General features: G+C 39.5%; 1 protein-coding gene across 6 annotated transcripts in view; it reads right to left on the bottom strand.

The window, feature by feature from the left end:
• Nucleotides 1–23018, bottom strand: part of LOC121528108 (rho GTPase-activating protein 23-like) — a 121555-nt gene that overhangs the window by 76580 nt on the left and 21957 nt on the right. For 5 of the 6 annotated variants that reach the window (XM_041815267.1, XM_041815272.1, XM_041815271.1 and 2 more), the window contains exon 1: nucleotides 4820–4960. The exons of the other annotated variant lie outside the window; for it this stretch is intronic. In XM_041815267.1, the coding sequence (XP_041671201.1) occupies nucleotides 4820–4873 (54 nt within the window). In that variant the 5' untranslated portion in view covers nucleotides 4874–4960. Of the gene's footprint in view, nucleotides 1–4819; nucleotides 4961–23018 lie in introns of those variants that run through there. 6 annotated transcript variants of the gene reach the window in all.

Here is a 23018-nt window from a genome sequence, read left to right as displayed (position 1 = left end):
GGCTGGAGACATCCCACCTTTTGTCAATTTCTTCCAGTTATTCCCAGAACATTTTCACTGTTTTGAGTTGTAGTTTACAACTGTAGGGCCTCAGGACCTTCTACCACCTTTAGAACAGGATTGGCATTCCAAATTTTGAAATTTTTCAGCCACTTAAATTTATTTCATGAAAAATGTGAAATTTGACATAAGACAGAACTAGAGATGCACAGCATTATCAGGATGATTTTCACACTGGCACTGGCATACAGTGAAATGTCTGCTGATATTTCCAGACGATAAATCTGGTTATCTGCCTTGTAAAATATACAACTGTACCATCAGGTATAGGGGGCTGCCTAGGATGATAGACACTCAAGGAGGCCCAAACATTAAACAACCATTAGACTGTCAATTTCCACACTCCCCTCTCAGCTCCTCTTGACTCAGCATCTATTTTCACAGGAGACACACTGCTTTTATAATAGAAAAATGTGTATATAGTTGCAAGAAAAAGTATGTGAACCCTTTGGGATTTCTTGGATTTCTGCATAAATTGGTCATAAAATGTGTTCTGATCATCTAAGTCACAACAATAGACAAACACAGTCTGCTTAAACTAATACTGCACAAAAAATGATATGTTTTCATGTTTTTATTGATCAAAACATGTAAGTATTCACAGTGCAGGGTGGACAAAGTATGTGAACCCCTAGGCTAATGACTTCTCCAAGAGCTAACTGGAGCCAGGAGTCAGCCAACCTGGAGTCCAATCAATGTGATGAGATTGGATGTGTTGGTTAAAGCTGCCCTGCCCTATAAAAAACACACACCAGTGTTGAATTTGCTGTTCTCAAGAAGCATTGCCCGATGTGAACCATGCCTGGCACAAAAGAGCTCTCAGAAGACCTGCGATCAAGAATTGTTCACTTGCATGAAGCTGGAAAGGGTTACAAAAGTATCTCTAAAAGTCTTGATGTTCATGTGTCCACAGTAAGACAGACTGTCTACAAATGGAGAAAGTTCAGCACTGTTGCTACTCTCCCTAGGCATGGTCGTCCTGTAAAGATGACTGCAAGAGCACAGCACAGAATGCTCAATGAGGTGAAGAAGAATCCTAGAGTGTGAGCTAAAGACTTACAGAAATCTCTGGCACATGCCAACATTTGTGTTGACAAATCTACAATAAGTAAAACATTAAACAAGAATGGAGTTTATGGGAGGACACCACGGAGGAAGCCACTGCTGTCCCAAAAAAAACATTGCTACACATTTCAAGTTTGCAAAAGAGCACCTGGATGTTCCACAGCACTACTGGCAAAATATTCTGTGGCTAGATGAAACCAAAATTGAGTTGTTTGGAAGGAGCACACAACGCTACGTGTGGAGAAAAAAAGGCACAGCACACCAACATCAAAACCTCATCCTAACTGTGAAATATGGTGGAGGGGCCATCATGGTTTGGAGCTGCTTTGCTGCCTCAGGGCCTGATTGCTGTCATTGACGGAAAAATAAATTCCCGAGTTTATCAAGACATTTTGCAGGAAAACTTAAGACCATCTGTCCACCAACTGAAGCTCAACAGAGGATGGGTGATGCAACAGGACAACAACCCAAAGCATAGAAGTAAAATCAACAACAGAATGGCTTCAACAGAAGAAAATACACCTTATGGAGTGGCCCAGTCAGAGTCCCGACCTCAACATGATTGAGATGCTGTGGCATGACCTCAAGAGAGCGATTCACACCAGACATCCCAAGAATATTGCTGAACTGAACAGTTTTGTAAAGAGGAATGGTCTAAAATTCCTCCTGACCGTTGTGCAGGTCTGATCTGCAACTACAGGAAACGTTTGGTTGAGGTTATTGCTGCCAAAGGAGGGTCAACCAGTCATTAGCCTATGGGTTCTCATACTTTTTCCACCCTGCACTGTGAATGTTTACATGTTTTGTTCAATAAAAACATGAAAACATATCATTTTTTGTGCGGTCTTAGTTTAAGCAGACTGTGTTTGTCTATTGTTGTGACTTAGATGAAGATCAGAAAATGTTTTATCACCAATTTATGCAGAAATCCAAGAAATCCCAAAGGGTTCACATACTTTTTCTTGCAACTGTATATCAGTTTTGGTCTTGGCATAAGCTAAAATGAGTCTGGAAATATCATAAAGGCATACCTAATAGGCACAAAAATCCAATATGCCCCAACCCTACACATAAAGCAAAACATACCAAACAAAGGGTCAGAACCAAGCAAGGATGTTTTAAAAGCACGTCATTACAGAAGCCCTGAAAGCATGGATACATTAATTTTACTGCATCTTCCTGTCAATGTGGGAAATCTTGGTAATTTGAGGAATTATCTCATTATCTTGGGAGAACAGGAGGAGGAGATTAATAAGTTTAAGTCTTGGGAAAACAACTTCAGTTTACTCCTTATGCCCATCTTGGGATAATGGAGTAAAATCAAATGTATGGATGTGTTTACTTCTTCCACATCATAGACTTTTTGCCACATCTCTTTCTTTCATGCTCACCTTCCTGGTAATGCTTTCATACCCCTTTTTTGGTCCCAGCCCACCTGCTGAGAATAGCTAGTTTAGAGGTATTGGACATACCACACATATTCCACATATTCCATCTAAGCGGAGATCTGCAAGCAAAGCACACTTAAAGTCAATCACGCATTTCCAGTTCACTACACTATTATCAGAGTTGGATATCATTTAGCTAGATTTTTCCAATACCAGTGATAAATACTTTTAAATTGGTGTTGGAGCTAAAACACAATACCTGAATCAATACTTCTCTATGGGAAAAATGACACACACACAGACTCAGACCCAGAAGTTGAACTGCAGAAATACTACATATCAAAGTGTAGTATAGTGCTGTCTAGGGCTGAACGATTTGCAAAAACAATATCATTACGTTTTTTTTTCCCCCACAAATATTGCAAGTGGGTTTTAATATGTGATTACTCTGGGGTTGAACTTGTGCATTCTTTTTTTGCAAATTCAAGCAATAAATAATTTCAGAAATATGACCATGTATATTAACAACAATGAAATTATTTTTGAGGCAATTAATCCATAGTAGCATGAATCAGAAAATGGGGGTTCAACAAGCTTTAAGCTATAAAGGAGGCAGCTGGGGTGGGGGAGGTGAGGCTGGGGTATGACTTTCGTGAAGTACCGCTAGGCTTCATCAGTTTTTTTTAGAATGAGCTAACTTTTTTGCCCGTATTGCAAATGTGATGTAATTTGCTTTGCTCATTTTGATTAAGAAAAACATACATAAAACCCAAAAAGGAGGATTTTTGTAAACCACTGTAAAAAATGACACTTGAATGTTTGCATAATGTGCATAAAATCTCTGCCGCTGCAAAAAAATTGATTGGCACAGTTCAAGTTAAAGAAATATTGCAACTTCTGCGATTTGAAAATTTCAGCAGGCCATGTTGTGATTTAATCTAATTTGCGATTAATTTCCCAGCCCTAGTGCTGTCTTGCTTTAGGTATCTTCACGAGTCAGAGGTATGGCTTTGTCTTATTTGTACCAAAATTACAGTATAGATTCTGTATGAAATGTGCAGTTGTGAATTCTAAAATGAAAAAGGAAAGTTTTCAGAGAAAGCAGAGACAGTTTAGTGAGTGGCACCTTAAAAAAGTACCAGAATCTGAGTTATGGCTCAATATTGTAGGTATTTTTGGTACCATCCCTAACAACTATAGAAGCAGTAGAGTAGCAGTAGTAGTTTATTTTTTATCTACATACTGATACCATTCAGCTGTGAATGTGTTACGACTGGCATTTGGCCAAATCATATATAATCTTTGTATATCATGTTCTGCCTTTCAGAGCTTGGTATTTTAAAAAAGCTTCAACATCCATAAAGATTTTAACTCATAAAAACAAGATAAAGACTGGACGATCACTGTGGTGCATGCCACATTTTTGGTAAATTTTTCAATGTTTGCTGTTATATTTTGAACACAGGAGTACATCAACATGATCTAAAAAAACACAGCCATTATAAATATGTTTATTTTTAAAATTCTTCTTGTTTTTTTCACGGATCTAACACGATTAAGTGCTTGGTTTTCAAGGTGTTATGAATGTAAAAAGTGTTTTAAGCATGTGAAACACATGTAAAATTATTGACCGATCATGCTCAGTAATCATGATCTCAAAATCAATCAAGACTATTGTGATGATAAATTTCCCCCTAATTAAGCTGCCTTATCACCCTGTTCTACTATGAAGTCGATCTGCTTTAAAGCAGAACATTTTGGCATCACTTCTCAGTGGATTGACATTATGTGTGTGAACAGCCCGCAGCCTGCTCTTTTGTTTCAAGCCGGGGAATTTGACAAGTTGCATAAGACAAGTGCAGAGAGCATCTCCAAAAACAGCAGACTGAGAGGGTGTGTTTCTGCAGGAGGGGATGCATGAAAGCAGCACTAAAGTTACATGAACACTGCTTTGATTTAGTGGGGAAACTTTGCAGAACTGACACTTTTTTATGTCATGTAAATATAAATGAAGAGTGCTGAAGTAAAGGTAAAACTAAACAAACATTCCGCGTGCTGCTAAGTTCATAAACGGCTGGTGCATCATTAATGACACAGCATAGCTAAAGTGAAGACTAGCATCTCCAGGATAAGGTTGTGTCTTTGTGGATGGTGTCAGTTTCGAAGAAAAAAGGTCAAAATACTTAAAGAAACGAAGAAAAACAGCACAATAAAACACAATACAATAGAAATGAACAGATAATCCCTTCAGCTACGACCGAGGGATGATAAAAAACAGTCATTTTGTGTTTTTAGTTGAGACTTACTTCGTTGTCTGAGTGAGGTGGAATTCCAACAAGGCAAAAAGTAACTCCATTCATGAGTCCACTTCGTCTGTGGAGTTTAAACCGAACAAAGAAACCAACGCTTTCTAACTATCTGCTGTCAACATTGTGTTCAGACGTCCCGTCGTTACCATCGGCTTCACTACAGACTGAACGGTCCGCCTCTCCCTCTCCATGCGACGTCAACTGTCCCGCTACGAGCAGCGTCATGACGTCATACTAGAGCACAATGGGGCCGGAAGGCAGACTTCAGAATAAAGGTGTGCAAGTGTAAACAACCAGGTTCACAACGGTTGCGACAGTATTGTTGAAATAAACATGAATTTCTTTCATCAAACAGGAGAAATATGGAGAGAAGCATGTGTTGAAGCGGTTGGAATTTTAAAAATGTACTACATTATTTATTCAAAAGCAGTTATTGAAGAAAAATACTACTGACAAACAATAGCACACTTTCCTTTCCTTATCTTTCAGTTTCATCTCTTTTTTATCATTTTTGTACTGTTTTATGTCTTTTGATTCTCTTGATGTTGTAAAAACCTTATGTATACCATGTAAAACACTTTAAATGGCTGTTTGTGTCTTAGGTGTTCTATAATTAGAGTCTCCTTAACACGACTTTTAAATTCATGTTTCAAGTTCAAGTCTTTTAATAACATGCAAGAAAATATGCATATTCATATATACAAAAAATATATTTATATATATACATACTATGTTTGCAAAATTTTAAGGCTTGTTTGGTGTAAAACTTGAGGCTGAAGTAATTTGGCAAGAAAGCTGCCTGAGGGCACCCCTCAGGCAGGAAGGAGGATTGGAAGAAACCTGGTCAGGCTTGATGTCCTTGCATTTTACCAGGGGCATGGGAAAATAAACTGTGGAAAAAACAAGTCGACACCTTCCATACAGCAGAAAAGGGTGAATGTGTTGACCAAGTATGGCCTAGGGCAGGCCTATTCAATTAGAGGCCAAGGGGCCACATGCGGCCCAGAACCAACCCCTGAGTGGCCCAGCCTGTGGTCATGCCAGAAATGCGAAACTTATATCGCAAGTTTTCATAATTTCCCACGGTATTTCAGATTGACAGAAGTAGCCCCAAAGTACAGAGTAAAAAACATGTCCTTTTCAACTGTAGCTACAACTGTGCAAATTTAGTTTTTATGCACTTTAAGATATGCCTGGGTAAGATGTGACCAAAATTATTTTTTACAGAATTTAATTTTATGTTTTCATTTTTTTATTTTTTTATTTTTTATTTTTTTTTTATTCAAGTGAAAAAAAACATCTTTACTGCCTCAGGTTATGTTCAAATACAGGCCATTTGTTGTGTTTTTATGCACTTTTTGATGTGCTTTTGTCAGGTTGCCAAATTAAAAGGGAGACTATGAATAACAAGTGCATATTTTTCATCAAATTTTACTGTATTGGTTCCAAATTTACCAGCTACTTTCTGGGTGCCAAACATGTCTGGCCCAGCTTCATTTCTAGATTTTAAAATTTGGCCCAATTGAATTTGTAATTGAATAGCCCTGGCATAGGGACTTGGTTCCTAACCTGGGGTCCAGGACCCCCTTGAGGGGGCGCAAGACTTTTTACGCGATGGCCTGTCTGCACCGAGGTTGTTAAAATTAGGTTCACGCAAACTACCTAAAATCATGATAAAACACATTTGATGGTTATACCAGTTTTTGCTAACAACACTTGTGTTTTAGGCTATTTTCTTGGACTTCAAACGATGACAACAATTCAAACCTATGTGTATTTTTGACAGCAATATGTCACTTTTTCGTGGTGGTACAGGGGGCCACAGCTCTTCTTAGATATGTGAAGGGGGGGCTCAGTGGAATAAAGGTTGGGAACCACTGGCCTAGGGTATGCTGTGGATGTCCCAAGGGATCACACACATATACACCACGTTCCAGATGATTTCTTTCTCTGATTTTCTTAAATAGTCAATGCAAATGAGTCAATATAATTTTCAAGTCATCAACCGTAAGAGCATAATTCAAATTTTATTGAACAAACTTTTCAGTGATAACTTTTTTTTTTCAAAAATTAAAGAAATCAGAATGCACTGTTCCACATTATCATGCACAACAGAGTTTCCAAACATTTTATAGGTTGTAAAGATCTGAAAATGGTCATTTGTTGAATTTGCAGCATTAGGAGGTCATATTTACTGAAATCAAAGCGATTTCAATTGAAAACATCTTAACAGGCAAAGTTCCATGTTAACATAGGAGCCCTTCTTTGATATCACCTTCACTATTCTTGCATCCATTGAACTTGTGAGTTTTTGGAGAGTTTCTGCTTGAACTTTTTTGCAAGATTTCAGAATATTCTCCCAGAGCTGCTGTTTTGATGTGAACTGCCTCCCACCCTCATAGATCTTTAGCTTGAGGATGCGCCAAAGGTTCTCAGTAGGGTTGAGGTCAGGGGAGGATGGGGGCCACACCATGAGTTTCTCTTCTTTTATGTCCATAGCAGCCAATGACACAGAGCTACTCTTTGCAGCATGAGATGGTGCATTACCATGCATGAAGATAATTTTGCTACAGAAGGCATGGTTCTTCTTTTTGCACCATGGAATAAAGTGCACAGTCAGAAACTCTATATACTTTGCCGAGGTCATTATCAACTTTCAGGGACCCTAAGGGGGCCTCCTAGCTCTCTCCCCATGATTCCTGCCCAAAACATGTCTCCACCACCACCTTGCTGATGGTGTAGCCTTGTTGGGACGTGGTGGCCATCCACCAACCATCCATTACTCCTCCATCTGGACCATCCAGGGTTGCATGGCACTCATCAGTAAACAAGAATGTTGAAAATGAGTCTTCATGTATTTCTGGGCCCACTGCAACCGTTTCTGCTATATACACGTATGTGTGTATATGTCTATACCATCAGGAAAGGTTAGGCATTTTCTTTAGGCCTTATGTATCATGGGGCCTCATGATATAGCCATTAAAGATCAATCTAACCATTTTCTTCTGCCTATCTGGGGCCAAGTCATGGTGGCAGCAGGTTAGGCAAATCAACCCAGACATCCCTCTCATTTTTCCGCTCTTTCTGGGAGATTCTGAGGCATTTCCAGGCCAGATGAGATATATATCTGTCAGTGAGTCCTTGGTCTACCCTGGGGTCTCCTCCCAGTTGAATGCGCCCTGAAGACCTCCACAGGAAGACAAGCTGGAGGCATTATCATTATATGCCCAAAGCACTGGCGCCTTTCAATATGAAGGAGTAGCAACTCTTCTTCGAGCTCTCTTCAGATGTCCAAGCTCCTCACCCTGTAAGTAAGGCTCATTCTAGACACCCTCCTGAGAAATCTAATTTCTGTTGCGTGATCCCACGTCATTCTGTTGGTCATTACCCAAAACTCTTGACTATAGGCAAGGGTTGAAAAGCTTTGCCTCCATGCTCAGCTCCCTCTTCAATACAATAATCTGGTACAACGCCTGCAATACTGTCGATACTGCAGAAATCCACCTGTCAATATCACAATCCATTCTACCCTCACTAGTGAACAAGACCCTGAGATACCTGAACTCTCACTTGGGGCAAACCTGGAGAGAGCAATGCATTGTTTTCAGACAGAGAACCATGGCCCCAGACTTGGAGGTGCTGACCCTCATTCCAACCACTTTGCACTGAGCTGCAAACTGCCCCAATGCCTGGTGGAGATCCCCAGCTGAGGAAGCCAACAGAACCACATCATCTGCAAAAAGCAGGGATAAAATTCTGAGGTCATCATACAGGAAACCCTTCTCCCACTGGCTGTGTCTTGAGAGCCTGTCCATGAAAATCACAAATAGAATTGGGGATAAGGGGCAGCCCTGTTGGAGCCCAGTATGCACCAATAGAATATTATGTGATAGAATATAATATGATATCACTTTTGATTAAGAATATCTTTGTTTAAATGTAAATAAGGGGCCAAAACAGGATAAAATAGCATCAAAATAGCTTTTTTTAATCAGAAAATGGTCCTAGGGCCTCAACAGCATTGTGAGTTCTTCAACCTTTATTTGAACTGCTCCTTTTTTAACATGCACATATATGCTGTCTGTTTCTTCTTAAACTTCACCGTGTTCAGTTACAGTTTGTCAGTCAGAGCTCTGTATGTTTGTGGTGTTGTAGAGTGTAGTGGCAGAGCTGTCATGCCTGAAGAAGAGTCTGTGTCATGGTCAGTGGAGCGAAAGACGAGGCCCCAGCGCTGCCGATGATGGCGACAGTGCCCTCGGGACAGAGGGGCGGGCATGCGCAAATAGTATATATAGACACTCGCTCACAGAGGGAATCATTATGTAATGGCAGGGTACAGAATCAGAAAGAGAAGACACACACACCCACGCGTCACAGCGACACACAACAATCATCTCTGACAAAGACGACTGATGAAATTACTTCCTGCACAAAAACCTCCATAAAATAAAAAAAAAAAAGTCAAACACGGACATGATAAAGCCTGTTCAGGAAATTAGAACATGTACCTTTAAATCATCCACACAGGATACATTTATTAGAATGATTGAAGTTTGTGTAACCATGCAGAGCTCTCACATCATCCTTTGACGTCAGATTTGGGGATTTTGGATGCCTTCTACGTCTGCGCTTGCTTCAGTAATGAGAATTTGTTTAATTTTGTATCATGTTTTAATTTAGAGTACAGGCTTTAAATCCCTGAAGTCAAAATGTGAAAGTAGCTGCAAGAAAACCCCAGAAAGTGTTGATGCAAAGTGACATTTTAAGCTGAATTAGTGCTGTAGGTTGATTAAAAATACTGTCATATTTGAACCTTCAGGGTTAGCCTGGCTTCTTGTCTGGAGGTGTGTGGGTGAAAACAACTTCACATGACGAGGAATCTTCTGTTTCAGTAACTTTACTCCACTTTAGAAGGTGAGAACAGAGATCACACAAAGGTTTAAACGATGATGGTTGTTTTGTTGGATGGTATACAAGAGCTCAGGCACAGGGGAGCTAACTAGACAGTTCATGTGATGAGCAGTGAGCACTAGTCAAACCTAAAACAGTTTGAGGGAAATCCTTTGGAGTAGACCCAGTGTGAAGTTTATGAAAATCCCTGCACACTGTGTACATTGCATCCATATGTTATGTTGCCATATTGGTGCTTTTGTGGATTTTAGGCACATATTTATAGAATTATACAGGAAATATACGATCAGCAATAGATACGCTCACCAGCCACTTATTAGGTACACCTTGCTGGCAACAAGTTGGAGCCCTTTGCCTTTAGAACTGCCTGAATTCTTCGCGGCATAGTTCAACACGGTGTTGGAAACATTCCTTAGAGGTTTTGGCCCATATTGACATGATATCACCACGCAGTTGCAGCAGATTTGTCGGCTACCCATCCATGATGTGACTCTCCCATTCCACCACATCCCGAAGGTGCTTCCCGAAGGTGAATTGAGATCTGGTGACTGTGGAGGCCAATGAAGTACAGTGATCTTTGTAAAATGGTGCATTATTCTGATGGAAGTAGCCATCAGAAGATGGGTACTCTGCGGTCATAAAGGGAACAATACTCAGGTAGGTTGGGGCATTTAAACGACGCTCAGTTGGTACTTAGAGGCCCAAAGTGTGCCAAGAAACGATCCCCCACACCATTGCACCACCAAGCAGCCTGAACTGTTGATACAAGTTAGGATGGATCATGCTTTTATGTAACCTGACACGCCAGATGGATGTGTTTCACACATCCATCTGGTAAACCTTCCATAGACGACGTTTGGGAAAAGGCAGAGCCTTTGAAAAAAAACTCAGAGGGTGACTGGATGAACGTTCTGTCTGTCACATCTTTATGGGCAAATCAGAGCAACAAGGATGTCATAGCCCCACACCGAGGTGCATCGCTACCGACGAGTAAACTCCATCGAGAGGTACATAACATGAACCATGCTGACTGTAGACATGTCAGTACACAACTTTTGTTGTTTTTGAAAAGAAAACAACTCACTGCTGTTCTTTGTTCTTCTTTTAATGAAGAAATGTCATCAAGTTCTGATGAAACTTACACTTTAGCAGCATCTATGCAAAAGTCTTCCACCATTAATTGCACCGGCCTCTTGTCGCTGCTGTATCATCTCAAACCATTCTCCTCTGATCTCTGACATCAACAAGGCATTGTAAGCCCTAGAGATGGTTGCGCGTAAATATCCCAGTAGATCAGCAGTTTTTGAAATACTCAGATCAACCTATCTGGCACCAACAACCATGCCACATTCAAAGTCATTCTGATGCTTGGTTTGAACTTCAGCAAGACGTCTTGACCCCAGCTACATGCCTAAATGCATTGAATTGCTGCCATGTGATTGGCTGATTAGCTATCTGTGTTAACAAGCAATTAAGCAGGTGTATCTAATAAAGTGGCCGGTAAGTGTATATGAAGATTTGTAACAAGTGAAAATCTTGAAACAGTCATTTCTCTCTGTAAAAAAGGCACTAATAATAGACTATAAAGCCACTTGTAAAGTGGATTAGAGCAATTAAATAGTTCAACTATGGTTCCAGTGCTGAAACGTCCCATACATATTGAAAAACGTTTAAATTCTGTGTCTACAGTCATATGGTCAGTCTATCAGAGAAGTGTATATAGTTTACTATGGTATTTTGTTATTTTTGAGATGAAGCCATGTAATGATTTTGTGAAATAATCCTTTTTTCTCTGATACCACTGACTTATCATGTCACACTTTAAACCATAAACCAAACAAAAAACACAAATGAGAAGTTAAAACAAAACCAAAAGAAGACCAGTGAAAAACTAGGAAATATTTGAGCCTTAGTGTTCATGCTGAAACATGCTTGACCAAGAAATGTCATTTGACTTCCGGGGATTCTGTTTAAGTAACAGGACATAAATACTAAAAAGACAGAAATAAGTGTAACAATTCTTTTTAAATCCCAGCGGTCTTTTATTGCCCTTGTTTCATCCAGTGTTTGTTTGTTTTTCCTAAATTCAAATGGACCCCAAATGTGATGAAGGGATTGAGGGATTAATTGTAAATTCAGTATCTGGTCCTCCATCAGGGGAGATTAGCAGCTGTTAGGATGTCAAAACATCCCCAAACAAAAGGTTTCCAAAAAACGCAGAGTGTGACGGAGCATGCCGCGGCAGCTCTAAGAGCCCGGTGCTCCAGAAAATACAAGGAGGCTTAAATCTGGCACGCTGCGCTGCAAGGAGATGATTGTGGAGGGAGGAGGGTGACCTGTGTCTGCGTGGTACATGTGGACGCTTTAATCTGGCCTTGTTTTGAAGGGGTTTCATCTAAACAGCAGGGGGCCTGTGGAGACCCAATACTCTCATCATCCCATCATCCCCCAGTCACTCTCTCCAAGTAGCTTTAACCCCACCCCTCCCTATCACATACGACATACCAACAGAGCTGTCAGAAATACACAATCTCTGAGCATCAAACAGTGGCAGCTACTGTTGACCACTATGTGGAGCTGCAGCACAGACAACCACAGAAAAAAACAAGATATTAACTTACACTGTAAGTTTTGTCATATTGGACCCTCAAACAGCATCAGGACACTTTCTAGTTCAGTAAAACCACAAGTTCCAGACAGACTTCTGTGATATTTACATGTCTGCAGTAAAGGAGGATCCTTCTCCAAAGGTTGGCTACACACAAGGCAATTTTTAAATCTTAAACATTTTCAAAAAAGGGACGATTTTACAAACCAAAGACATAAGGGCAGTTTCAGATTTGTCCTCCTATAATCCTCTGAATGCACTCTAGACCAGTGGTTCTGCACTGGTTCTGAACTGATTCTGAACTGGTCTAGAGTCAGGACCCCCCACCACCTTCTTATCGTGACACTAATTGCTTAAATTTGTCAGTCATTACCAAGTGTTTCTAGTGAGAGGTGAGGTGGTTACGACTAGAAGTGAAACAAAAGATATGATCAAGCACAGCGATAGAGATGTCCTTCAAAATAAAAGCATAGCAAAGACTTTTTGCCTCATATTTTGCCTTTGGCTGGCTGTCCTGATGAGGATTACAGTTACAGAAAAAATCAAAATATGAGGAAAAAAAATATTGGTAGAATCTGGTTTAAGATGAAAGTTTTGATTATATTTGTGATCTGTGAAAGTGCATAGCATCTGGTTGGTGATGTTAGAGTGTAGAAGCTACTGTGGTTGGCTGTGGCTACATGCTAAGTCCATTACAGTTGCTATTTTGGTTCAGCTCCCTCCATTGTCAGTCAGTCTATGTTATGTTTTACAGTATTGTTAAACACTTGTTTCTTTACCAAAAGTCAGCATGTTTCTTCTCCATCTCTGATGTCTATCCAACTTCATGCTTCCAATTTCACCAGCACATCTATGGCGCTGCCATTTACTGTTGTTGCTATGGCTGTCCTTTTTTTCTTTCACTTCCTCCTTCAGTCAACCTGCTTCCTAATTGGCTATTCCTCATATCAGGTCACAATTCTGCTCGTGTCTGCTCGGCTCTCTTCGATTGCTCACCACACATGTTTGGGCATGTTAGATAAGACAGGTCAAAAAGGGGAAAAGTCACACATAACACATCTCAGGATAATCTGGTGAGATGATCACAAGAACCATCTAATAATCAGGCCTTTGTTGACTTTGGCTGAAAGGAGGGATTCAAACAGTGTGTGGCCCTTTATAGGAAAACAGTATATATATAAAATATATATATATATTAAAATAACATGATATCTTCAGTAATTAAAAAGCATGATTGGAGTAAAATACCAGCACAAATATCAGTCTTGTCTGAACTTTGCTAAATTTGGCAGGTCAAATGAAGCCAAAGAGGTACCTGAATGAAGAGCCGTTTGAGAGCCAAGTCGCCTCTTCTTGCTGAGCTGAGCAAAATGATCAGAATCACCAAAATGAGCTGGGATTTCCATCACTACAACAGACTTAAATCTCTCAGATTTTGACAGTGATCGCCGTACAACAGGCAACATCTTAAACACAACTGAAACACTCTGCCCAAGGGCATGATGGGAAGCCTCTAACTTCATCACTCATACAGTTTTTGCTGATGTAACCAACTTAGTGGATAGCTTCCCTTATAGTGCAGAAGTGTTTAACATCAAAAACCAGAATAATTCACTAGAAACATGAGCAAATCAATCCCAGCAGTGATCTTATATCTACAGGCCTCCTACATTGCCCGTTTTGCCATTTTGCAAGTGAACGCAGTGCCATGTGAGAAACTCATCATACCTCTTGGTTTCAAGTCTGGTCCTGGAAAATCCTCATTTCAAGGGATATGTAGCCCTTGGCCTTAGCCCTAGCCCTCAATTCAAAAGATAATTGGGACATCCCTTCACCTGATGTGAACGGGGTAGGGCTAAGATAAGGACTAAGGGGTAGAAATGGAATTGACCCTTAGACTCCAACACTCCAGTTTTTGCTGTGCAGGAAGTGACTAACTTAGTGGATAACTTCACTCATGGTGCAGAAGTGTTCAACATCAAAACAACAATAATACAATAGAAACATGAGAAAATAAATCCCAGCAGTAATCTTTGTACTACAAGTAACATCTTACACACCTAAACTCTGCCCAAGGGCATGATGGGAACATGGGAACCTCCCCTTAGTAGGGGTAGTAGGGGAAGCTTAGAACAATTGACTCTACAGAGACACCGACAGGATTAACACTGTCAAATAACTAACATGGAAGATCATTTAATTGAAAACAGAGTGAAAATTACACTTTGGGAGATAAAATCAGTAGAAATGTTTAACACTGAGAAATTAGCACTCCAGTTTGTGCTATATGAATATGAAGTTGGTGTACCTAGGGAAAAAAAGGCACTGGCATAACCAGAAAAGACCTTGGCATGGATTAAGATGATAAAAAGTGATGTATTTGACATCACAAAGTAGAGATTATTTTTGACTTGACCACTGAGCTGTCTGTGAGATTTCTAAAGTGTATTAAGACATTTAAAGGAGCAGAGCAGGAAGACACTACTGTAGGAGGTATATAGCATGGGGCCCTACTGTCTTAAATGAAAATATAGCATACAATTGATTGATTAAATTCATTCATTTCAAACTTTAATTGCATCTCCATTAACATGTTGATGCTTATTGACCTAATGCTAACATAGTAAAGGAAGAAAAGCTGTTTAAAAAGTGATGCCGCCAGCCTGGCCTGTGCACTAATATTTTAGCTATTCAATGGTTCATGATGAACTTTTGTACCTTTGACCCAAACCAGACACGTGTGAGAGAATAAAGACACATGAGAAAGAATAAAGAGTAAAATGAGCCTCCTTTTACTCCTTTTTAGGAGTCAAAGTCTTCAGTAGACAAACATCTGTCTCTATTTTGGGGTGTTATCGTCTGTTGATGGCCTGGCATGGCAACAGACTGGTGTGTAGATGTTGGGGGAGGGTGGGGCACACACCCATCTGTCTATTTAAAGCAGCATGGGGAGATTTCGCTAAATATCTAATCCATCTAATCCCCAGCACTGAAGCTGCAGCGCTGCTCTCTGACCAGCAGAGAGCGAGCTGACTGTTCTCTGCTTACATCGAGGGAAAGACTCGTTTTTACCCACACAGAGAGGATGAATGAGGCTACACATGTCAGGGGGAATTTGTGCATGGGTCATGAATGAGCAGGCCAAGAGAGAGAGAGAGTCGATATCATGTATACACGCTTTAAACACACTCACAGCTCCCTACATGTGACCTCTGCAGCATCACTGGTCGTCTTCTTCTTCTCCTCTGCAGGGATGGGACGTCCCGGCTCGATCACTTATAAATCGCTGATTGAATTAGAGCCCTGTAGTTTCAGAGAGAGGCTCTACTTTACAGAACAATCATGTTTCATCTGTGTCACTAGTCTGCAGCCTCTCTGGACTACATGTACTCTGTGGAGTTTGATGCACATGTCAGCAAAGATCTATAATGTTACATTAAAGCCTAGTCCAAATGTAGATGGGTATTTTTAGAAACAGAGGTTTTTACTCTGTGTTTTGGCCTTAAGAGTAAATGCAAACAGCATTTTAGGTCACTGAACACCAGAGGAGTAAATTAACAAATTGCATTTTCTTAAATTACTGTAACCCGATAGTTTTTTGTGTGCTTGTCCTTTTTTAATTGAGACATTTGACTTTTGCTTAACCCTTTTTGAGGCAAAGAACTATACCTGATCACTGCGGTCCACTTCCTTCGTGGCCTCCTCTCAACTCTTTGATACAGTAGAACCAGAATGATTTTTCTCAGCCAATCAGTGGAGATCAGTCAACATCACAGAAGTGATACCACACCCTTCAACCAATCAGCAATGGCCCACAGCTTCTTAAACTTTCTGTTTCCTCCAGAACTCACAAAATGTAGTTTTACATCTCTAATAGTCCCAAACATGCGGTCCTTAAATTATAAATAACCATTATAAGTTGATGAAACTCACACATTTTAAAGATGAAGAGTAGTTCTAAATTTCATGATAGGTTTTGTTTGGATTTCAAGCAATAATTGAAATTTTATCATGAAAAATGGAGGAACCATGTTTGAACATATGACAGCTTAGGGCTGTAAAATGTTGTGTAAACATGCAAAAAGTATTTTATTGATAAATAGCTTATCATAATGTAGGATAACGGAATTCTATAGTGTAGCAGAATGTTGTTACAATTTTTTAAAAATCCAGTGGTAAATTTGACAATTTTATAGAAAATTTCAAGGTGTTAATAGTAAAATAGCTCTAAGTTTTTGGTCAGTTTATATCCTCATAAAGGCTTTCTCATACTTATGTGGTTTATATCAGTTTTTATTTAACTGTGAGCGTTATTTCTGTTTAGATTAAATCAGACATTCAAAATTTGTGATGTTTTTACAATGTCTTGTGAAACTGTTAAGAAAAACATGCAGTATAGGCTGTGAAATATACGTTATTTTAGTCAGTTTCACAACAGTATAACAGTTTTACTTTTTACTTTTATTGTGAGCCTCATCCCTGAACATTCACTTAGTTATCTAATTTTTGTGATTATTTAAGGTGTCCTATTGAAATTATTAGATCACCATACAGTATTCTGGAGCCATTCATGTCTTGCCTCTAAAACTACAATCTAAAGGCAAACTCATTATGTCGTTTTAAATAAATAGTTTGTATAAAGTAACTTTTTAATGGGCAATTAAATAGTCGTTAGACTCCATATTTGCTCATTTTCCATTAGAATCTTCTTAATATGCATAAACATAATGTGTTGTTGCTTTTTTATTCCAATAAATGGGTAAGGAACCATATTTAGGCACTTCCTTGAACTTGACCATAATAATTAAAAACATACATACAATGTCATCCTAGTGAATCTAAGACACCATTTATCTTTAAACAGAAAGACACACTAAAATTTTCAAAGTAACATTGGATTAAAGTTCCATTCAGGTGTAGGGTAAGGGGTAAGGAAACAGTCTGGAAAGTTGAAAGTTAAAAACTTGACCTGCAAAACTTGATTACAAAACAATCAATAAAGTCAAGTTTACAGTCTGTAGTCTGCTTACAGGATAAAAGATCAAGTTTAAGTTGTTAAAGCTAACTCAGCCATAGATAGCAGAGCTACTTACCTAATGTAGCTAAACAGCAAACATTGCTAAAGCTAGCTACATAGCTGCTTTCAAACATTATCTATGTATAGTTTTTTTTAGCTTTAGATAGACCTTTGCTAAAGCTGACATTGTTAAAGCTAACATAGCTGTAGATATCAGAGCTACTTGCCTGATGTGCCTAAATAGCTAACGTTGCCAAAGCTAAGCTAAGCTAACTGCTTTTATACGTTATCTTAGCTTACCTTAGCTGAGTTTATGTTGTTAACGCTATCTTAGCTTAGATAATAGACTTATGTATCTTGCGTAACTACGTAGCTAATGTAGCTAATGTAGCTAAAGCTAAGTTCCAGACTTTGTTTATGAAGAGTTTATTTGACAAAAAAAAAAAAAAAATCTAAAACTGGAACCAGCAAATCACAGCACTTCCTTTCTGAGATGAAAGGTCTGTGAGAGTGGCGGTCAGAGATGTTCTGTCTGCAGCCACACGCTTCTCCATTAAGGAGCTGAGGTGGATTTATTTTACATTACTGTGGCTGCAGGGAGACGCTGACATGGTTTAACAAAAATGTGCTAAAAGGACAAAAAAAGCATGCGATCAAAAGAAAAATTATGCACTAATTCTGGACCCTAAATACTCCTGATAAATGCATTAACTCTGACAGCCTTTGTATTTATTAATTGAGTGTAATTATAACATCCAGTCATGCTGACCAGCCTATATTGCCCATGCCTTTTCTTCTCACGACTACTCAGGACGTTCCCCTATCAGTGCCAAAGACAAACAGATGGAAAACATCAGAAATTAGACTTCAATTTGTCTCTTTTGGTGATTTTAGGGTTCATGTTAATGCGTGGTGAAGATCCTGAGGTAACCGTCCCTCAGTGACAGACAGCTGACGGTGACAGGAGCAGTGAGGTCCCCCCATTTCATCCATAGAGAATATGTTTAATCCTCACTGAGGGCACATGTCAATCCTACATAGCATTACACAACAGCCTTAATCTGCAGGATTTAGAGGCTGCCACCAATCACCACGCTCGCCAGCACACAATCACACACGCCCTTACACCACACGCTCACACACACCATGTTATCTTAAACACACCATTTACAATCTTTAAATTCACATCAGCAGAGGTACTGTTGGAAAATGATGCATTTAAACCCCCTCAGCGCTTCATAAAAGTCTTTGTGATTTTATAATTCAGCTTCTATGGACATGTCAACAATATCTGGACCTTTTTAAAAAAATAATTAAGATCTTAAACTTTGAGTAACACTCTTAATCCTAGACCAAGTTTTATTAAAGCTAGTTTCTTTTGATAGTAAGAAATCTAACATGTTTCCTGGTACTTTTTGGGAAGAATTCATTTTTATTTGGAGCAGATATTGTCAGCTCTCTGCTCAAACATTAACGTGGTGAAAAAGACTCGAGTTCCACTGAAACATGCAGCCTCCTGACTATTAATAGAGCCGGCATCAAGTGTAAATTATTTAGACCTTCAGTGTCGAGAGTTCTCCCAAAATTTCCATTCCTATTCCAGTGATATAAAGCTGACTGGTAGCTGATAACTAATTCAGCTTCCTGGTTTTGCAGTTTAATATTTGCATTTTTCTATCATTTACTTGTTTCGATCAAGAAGAAACCTGTGGTAATAAAAAAAGCTAATTCAGGAGTGCAATAAATAGCATTTCTCTAATCTGTACCTCTTTTTCTCTGAACTGATCTAAAGATAGTCTGAGGGGTTCAGACAATGCATTATCAGGGATTAATGATCTGTTCTGGGCATTCAAATACCAAGTGACTGTTTAGCGCCTGATATCAGAACTCCCCGCCTCTTGTGCAACAGACAGCCCATACATGACTTCCATGGCTGTTTCCATGATTCAGTTTCTCTACATTCTCTGTATAATAAAATGACTGCCACTGGGCTTCAAAACTATGCTTCAGAAATCACTGATGATGTCACTAAAGTTATGTCCATGCTTTATATGTTCAGAGTTTTTCATTCATACTACTGCTCGTATACTTGATTGCAGTTTCGTGAATTTTAAAGACGTTTATTCCCTGCAACAGGAGCACGACCACAAACATCTGCATTCCACATCTGTGCAATGACACTGCCTCATTTTGTTTCCTCCCCCTGTAGCTCATATGTTGATACCCTGAACGTGTCAAATTACACATCATCAGTGTTAATCTAACTCCCACAACCCTTCCCTGAGTTTATATAATCCTCACGGGTTCCAAGTTAACCTCCTGAGACCTGGCTCTTGTTTGGAATTCATTCATTTTGAATATTTGGGGCCTATAATTATAAAACCAAAGCTTTATCTTTGGACATGGAGTAGTTTTTTACCCAAAATACATCTGCATATGAGGATTATGGGCATGTCTTACTAAACAACTAACAAAAATAGCAAGGGGCAACTACTACATTTTTACTAAAAGTTCTGGAGGCTTTGGAAATTCCAGCAAAAGTAACAGAAAAACTCCCCAAATGCCCATTAAAGTACCTAAAAAAAATTCAAAGCATTATGTCCCTCCCCCCAAAAAATAGGATTAAATAAAAGAATCTAATCAAACTCACTCTAAAATTTTCAAAAAAATTCCTGAATATTTCAGAGAAAAAGAGACTCCCCAAATTTCCTAAAAATTCCCAAGACTTTCCAAAACAATGAAAGTTCTTAAACAATTTTTGAAAACCTTTACACAACCACAAAATGTCCTTTGATATTCCAAATTCTCAGTTAGACTTCCTGAAAAAGCATAAAAGTTCCTGAAAATTTGAAGCCAATCCCCAAAAAATGTAAAAGCAAATTTCACCCAAAATTTTGTGTCAAATTCCCAAAAAACTCAAAATAAAATTCAGAGTGTCCAAAGGATTCTCCAAACCATCCATCTTCTATAATGTTTATCTCACTGAGGGTCGCAGGTTGGGCTGGAGCCTATCCCAGCTGTCATCAGGCGAGAGGCGGGGTACGCCTTGGACTGGTCGCCAGCCAATCACAGGGCTGACATATAGAGACAGACAACCAGGCACGCTCACGCTCAGACCTATGGCCAATTTAGGGTCACCAATTAATCTAACAAGCATGTCTTTGAGTGTGGGAGGAAGCTGGAGTACCCAGGGACACACATACACGGGCAGAACATGCAGACTCGCCAAAGAAAGGCCCTGACCAGGAAGCAAACCAAGGATCTTCATGCTGTGAGGCAACAGCGCTAACCCCTGTGCAGCCCTCCCAAAACCATTTCAATTGGAAATTCTGGAAAACTTGAAAGGAAATTCCATCCAAATTCAAAATCAAATTTCCCCCAAAAAAATTTCGAAAAACTTCTCCAATTCCCAGGACAGTACCTTAAAATTTTCAAAGCATTCTGCCCCCAAACCTAACAAAAACAAGAACAAACATAAATACCCCCAAAAGCTTTAGAGAAATGAACCTGAAAATATCAAAGATTTTTTAAAATCACCCAAATTTCCTAAAAATTCCAAAGACTTTCCAAAAGATATCAATGAAAGATCTCAAACAATAAAAAAAAACTAAAATAACCCCAACAATGTCCTAAAATATTCACCAAAATATGTTAGTAAGTTGTTCTGAAAAGGCATTTACATAACATTTTCACCAAAAAACCTGAAAATTGTGATCAAATTCCCAAAGATTACAAACATTTTTTTAATTCCATGGGAAAAATGTAAAATTTCCAAACAAACTCCCCCCAAATATCCAAACAATTTCCAGTTAAATTCAAGAAAACTTTAAAGGACATCCTCCCCAAATTTCCAGACACCCACAAATGGAGAAAACTTAAAACAGTGGTGACCCTTCCCAGGAGTGGCCGGCCTAACAAAATGACTCCACGAGTGCATTGATGACTCATCCAGGAGGTCAAAAAAGAACCCCGAACCACATCTAAAGACCTGCAGGCCTCACCTGACTCAGTTAAGGTCAGTGTTCATGATTCAACAGTAAGACAGAGACTGGGCAAAAATAGCATCCAAAACCACTCCTGACACAAAGACTCATCTCACATTTGACTAAAACATCCTGATCATCCCCAGGACAAGAGCTGAACTTTTTTGGAGGGTGTATGTCCCATTAGTTCTGGAGTAAAACTAACAACATTTCATAAAAAGAACATCATGCCAACAGTCAAACATGGTGGTGGTAGTGTGATGGGGGCTTTGCTGCTTCAGGACCTGGACCACTTGCCGTAATTGATGGAACCAAATCCTGAAGGAGAATGTCCAACCATCGGTTTGTGACCTCCGGCTTGAGCACTAGTCATGTCATGTCATGTCATGGTTTGGTTTGGTTAAAAAGTGCTAATGTGAATGAGTTTAGTGAGCAACAAAAAGTACTTCACATGTGGAGAGAGGACAGGAGGGATCTGCTCTTTTATCACATAGACTCTCTCTCTGTTGGTCTCTCTCCCTCTCACACACGTCATCTGCTCAGTGAGTGGGAGCCTCTGGGGGATGCACTCTGGAGGAAACCTATTATCAGGTCGGGAGTAAACACACACTCACAGACTTTCAAAAAGACATGAAGCTCTAGTCGGTCTATTTCCAGCAGAAACAGATGAATGAACTGGAGCAGAGCAAAAACACACATTGACACAAACACATGAACAAACTCTCCTAAATCCACTCGCATGGCTGCACAGCCTGCACACCGCTCGCCCTGCACAGATGTGTGTTACTGCACAGATGGTTCAATCAGCTGCTGGAGGTGTGAGTCATGCAGACGGCAGCACAATGATGATGTCACACATGAGCCCAGTGAGGCGGAAGTGCACAAATGATGTCAGAGTTAGTGTCAGCAAGAAAACACTAATTCATTATAAATGGAAAGAAAACAATTAACTCAAAGAAAAGGGCTAGAAAATATACTCTGGTGCCTTAGACTGAAATAAAGACCAGCTATTGGACAGGGAGAGACTCAATAAGTATAAACCAATCAAGACTAGAATGTAAACAACAGATTACTTTGCCTTCCTGAGGTTCAGGACCATCAGGAGTCCATGCATCATTTTGTATTCTGAAAATGGTCAGATGCTTTGCATACTTTTTCAACTGTTTGGATTGATATACCCCATGTGGGGTTCGGCGTCACTCTCCTCAGAAAATAGACCTGACACTTACACTGTATGGACAAAAGTATTTGGCCACACCTGTCACTTATGAAAGGTGTTTCAATCAGACCCATTGCTCCAGGTGTCTAAAACCAAACAGTGATGAATAACCCCTTTGCAATAAGACTGTTTGTGAAATTTCATCCCCACTGGATATTTCACAGTCAACTGTAAGTGATAATATTAGTTGAAGCATTTAGGAACAACAGCAATTCAGCAGAAGACCATAGCTAAAGAGTTCAAAACCTCCCCTGACATTAATGTAAACACAAAAACTGCAGCAGAGGTTTCATGAATGGGTTTCCATGGCCAAGCAGCTGCATGCAAGCTTCACATCACCGAGTCCAATGCCAAGCAGTGGATGGAGTGGTGTAAAGCACACCGAAACTGGACTGGAGAATTAGAAACATGTTCTGTGGAATGAAGAATAAGGTTTCTATGTTTGGCAGTCAGATGGG

This window comes from Cheilinus undulatus, linkage group 20 (assembly GCF_018320785.1).
Source record: "Cheilinus undulatus linkage group 20, ASM1832078v1, whole genome shotgun sequence".
Classification (NCBI taxonomy): Eukaryota; Metazoa; Chordata; class Actinopteri; order Labriformes; family Labridae; genus Cheilinus; species Cheilinus undulatus.
Note: the sequence above shows the minus strand (reverse complement) of the source record. Positions and strands in the feature narration are given on the sequence as shown.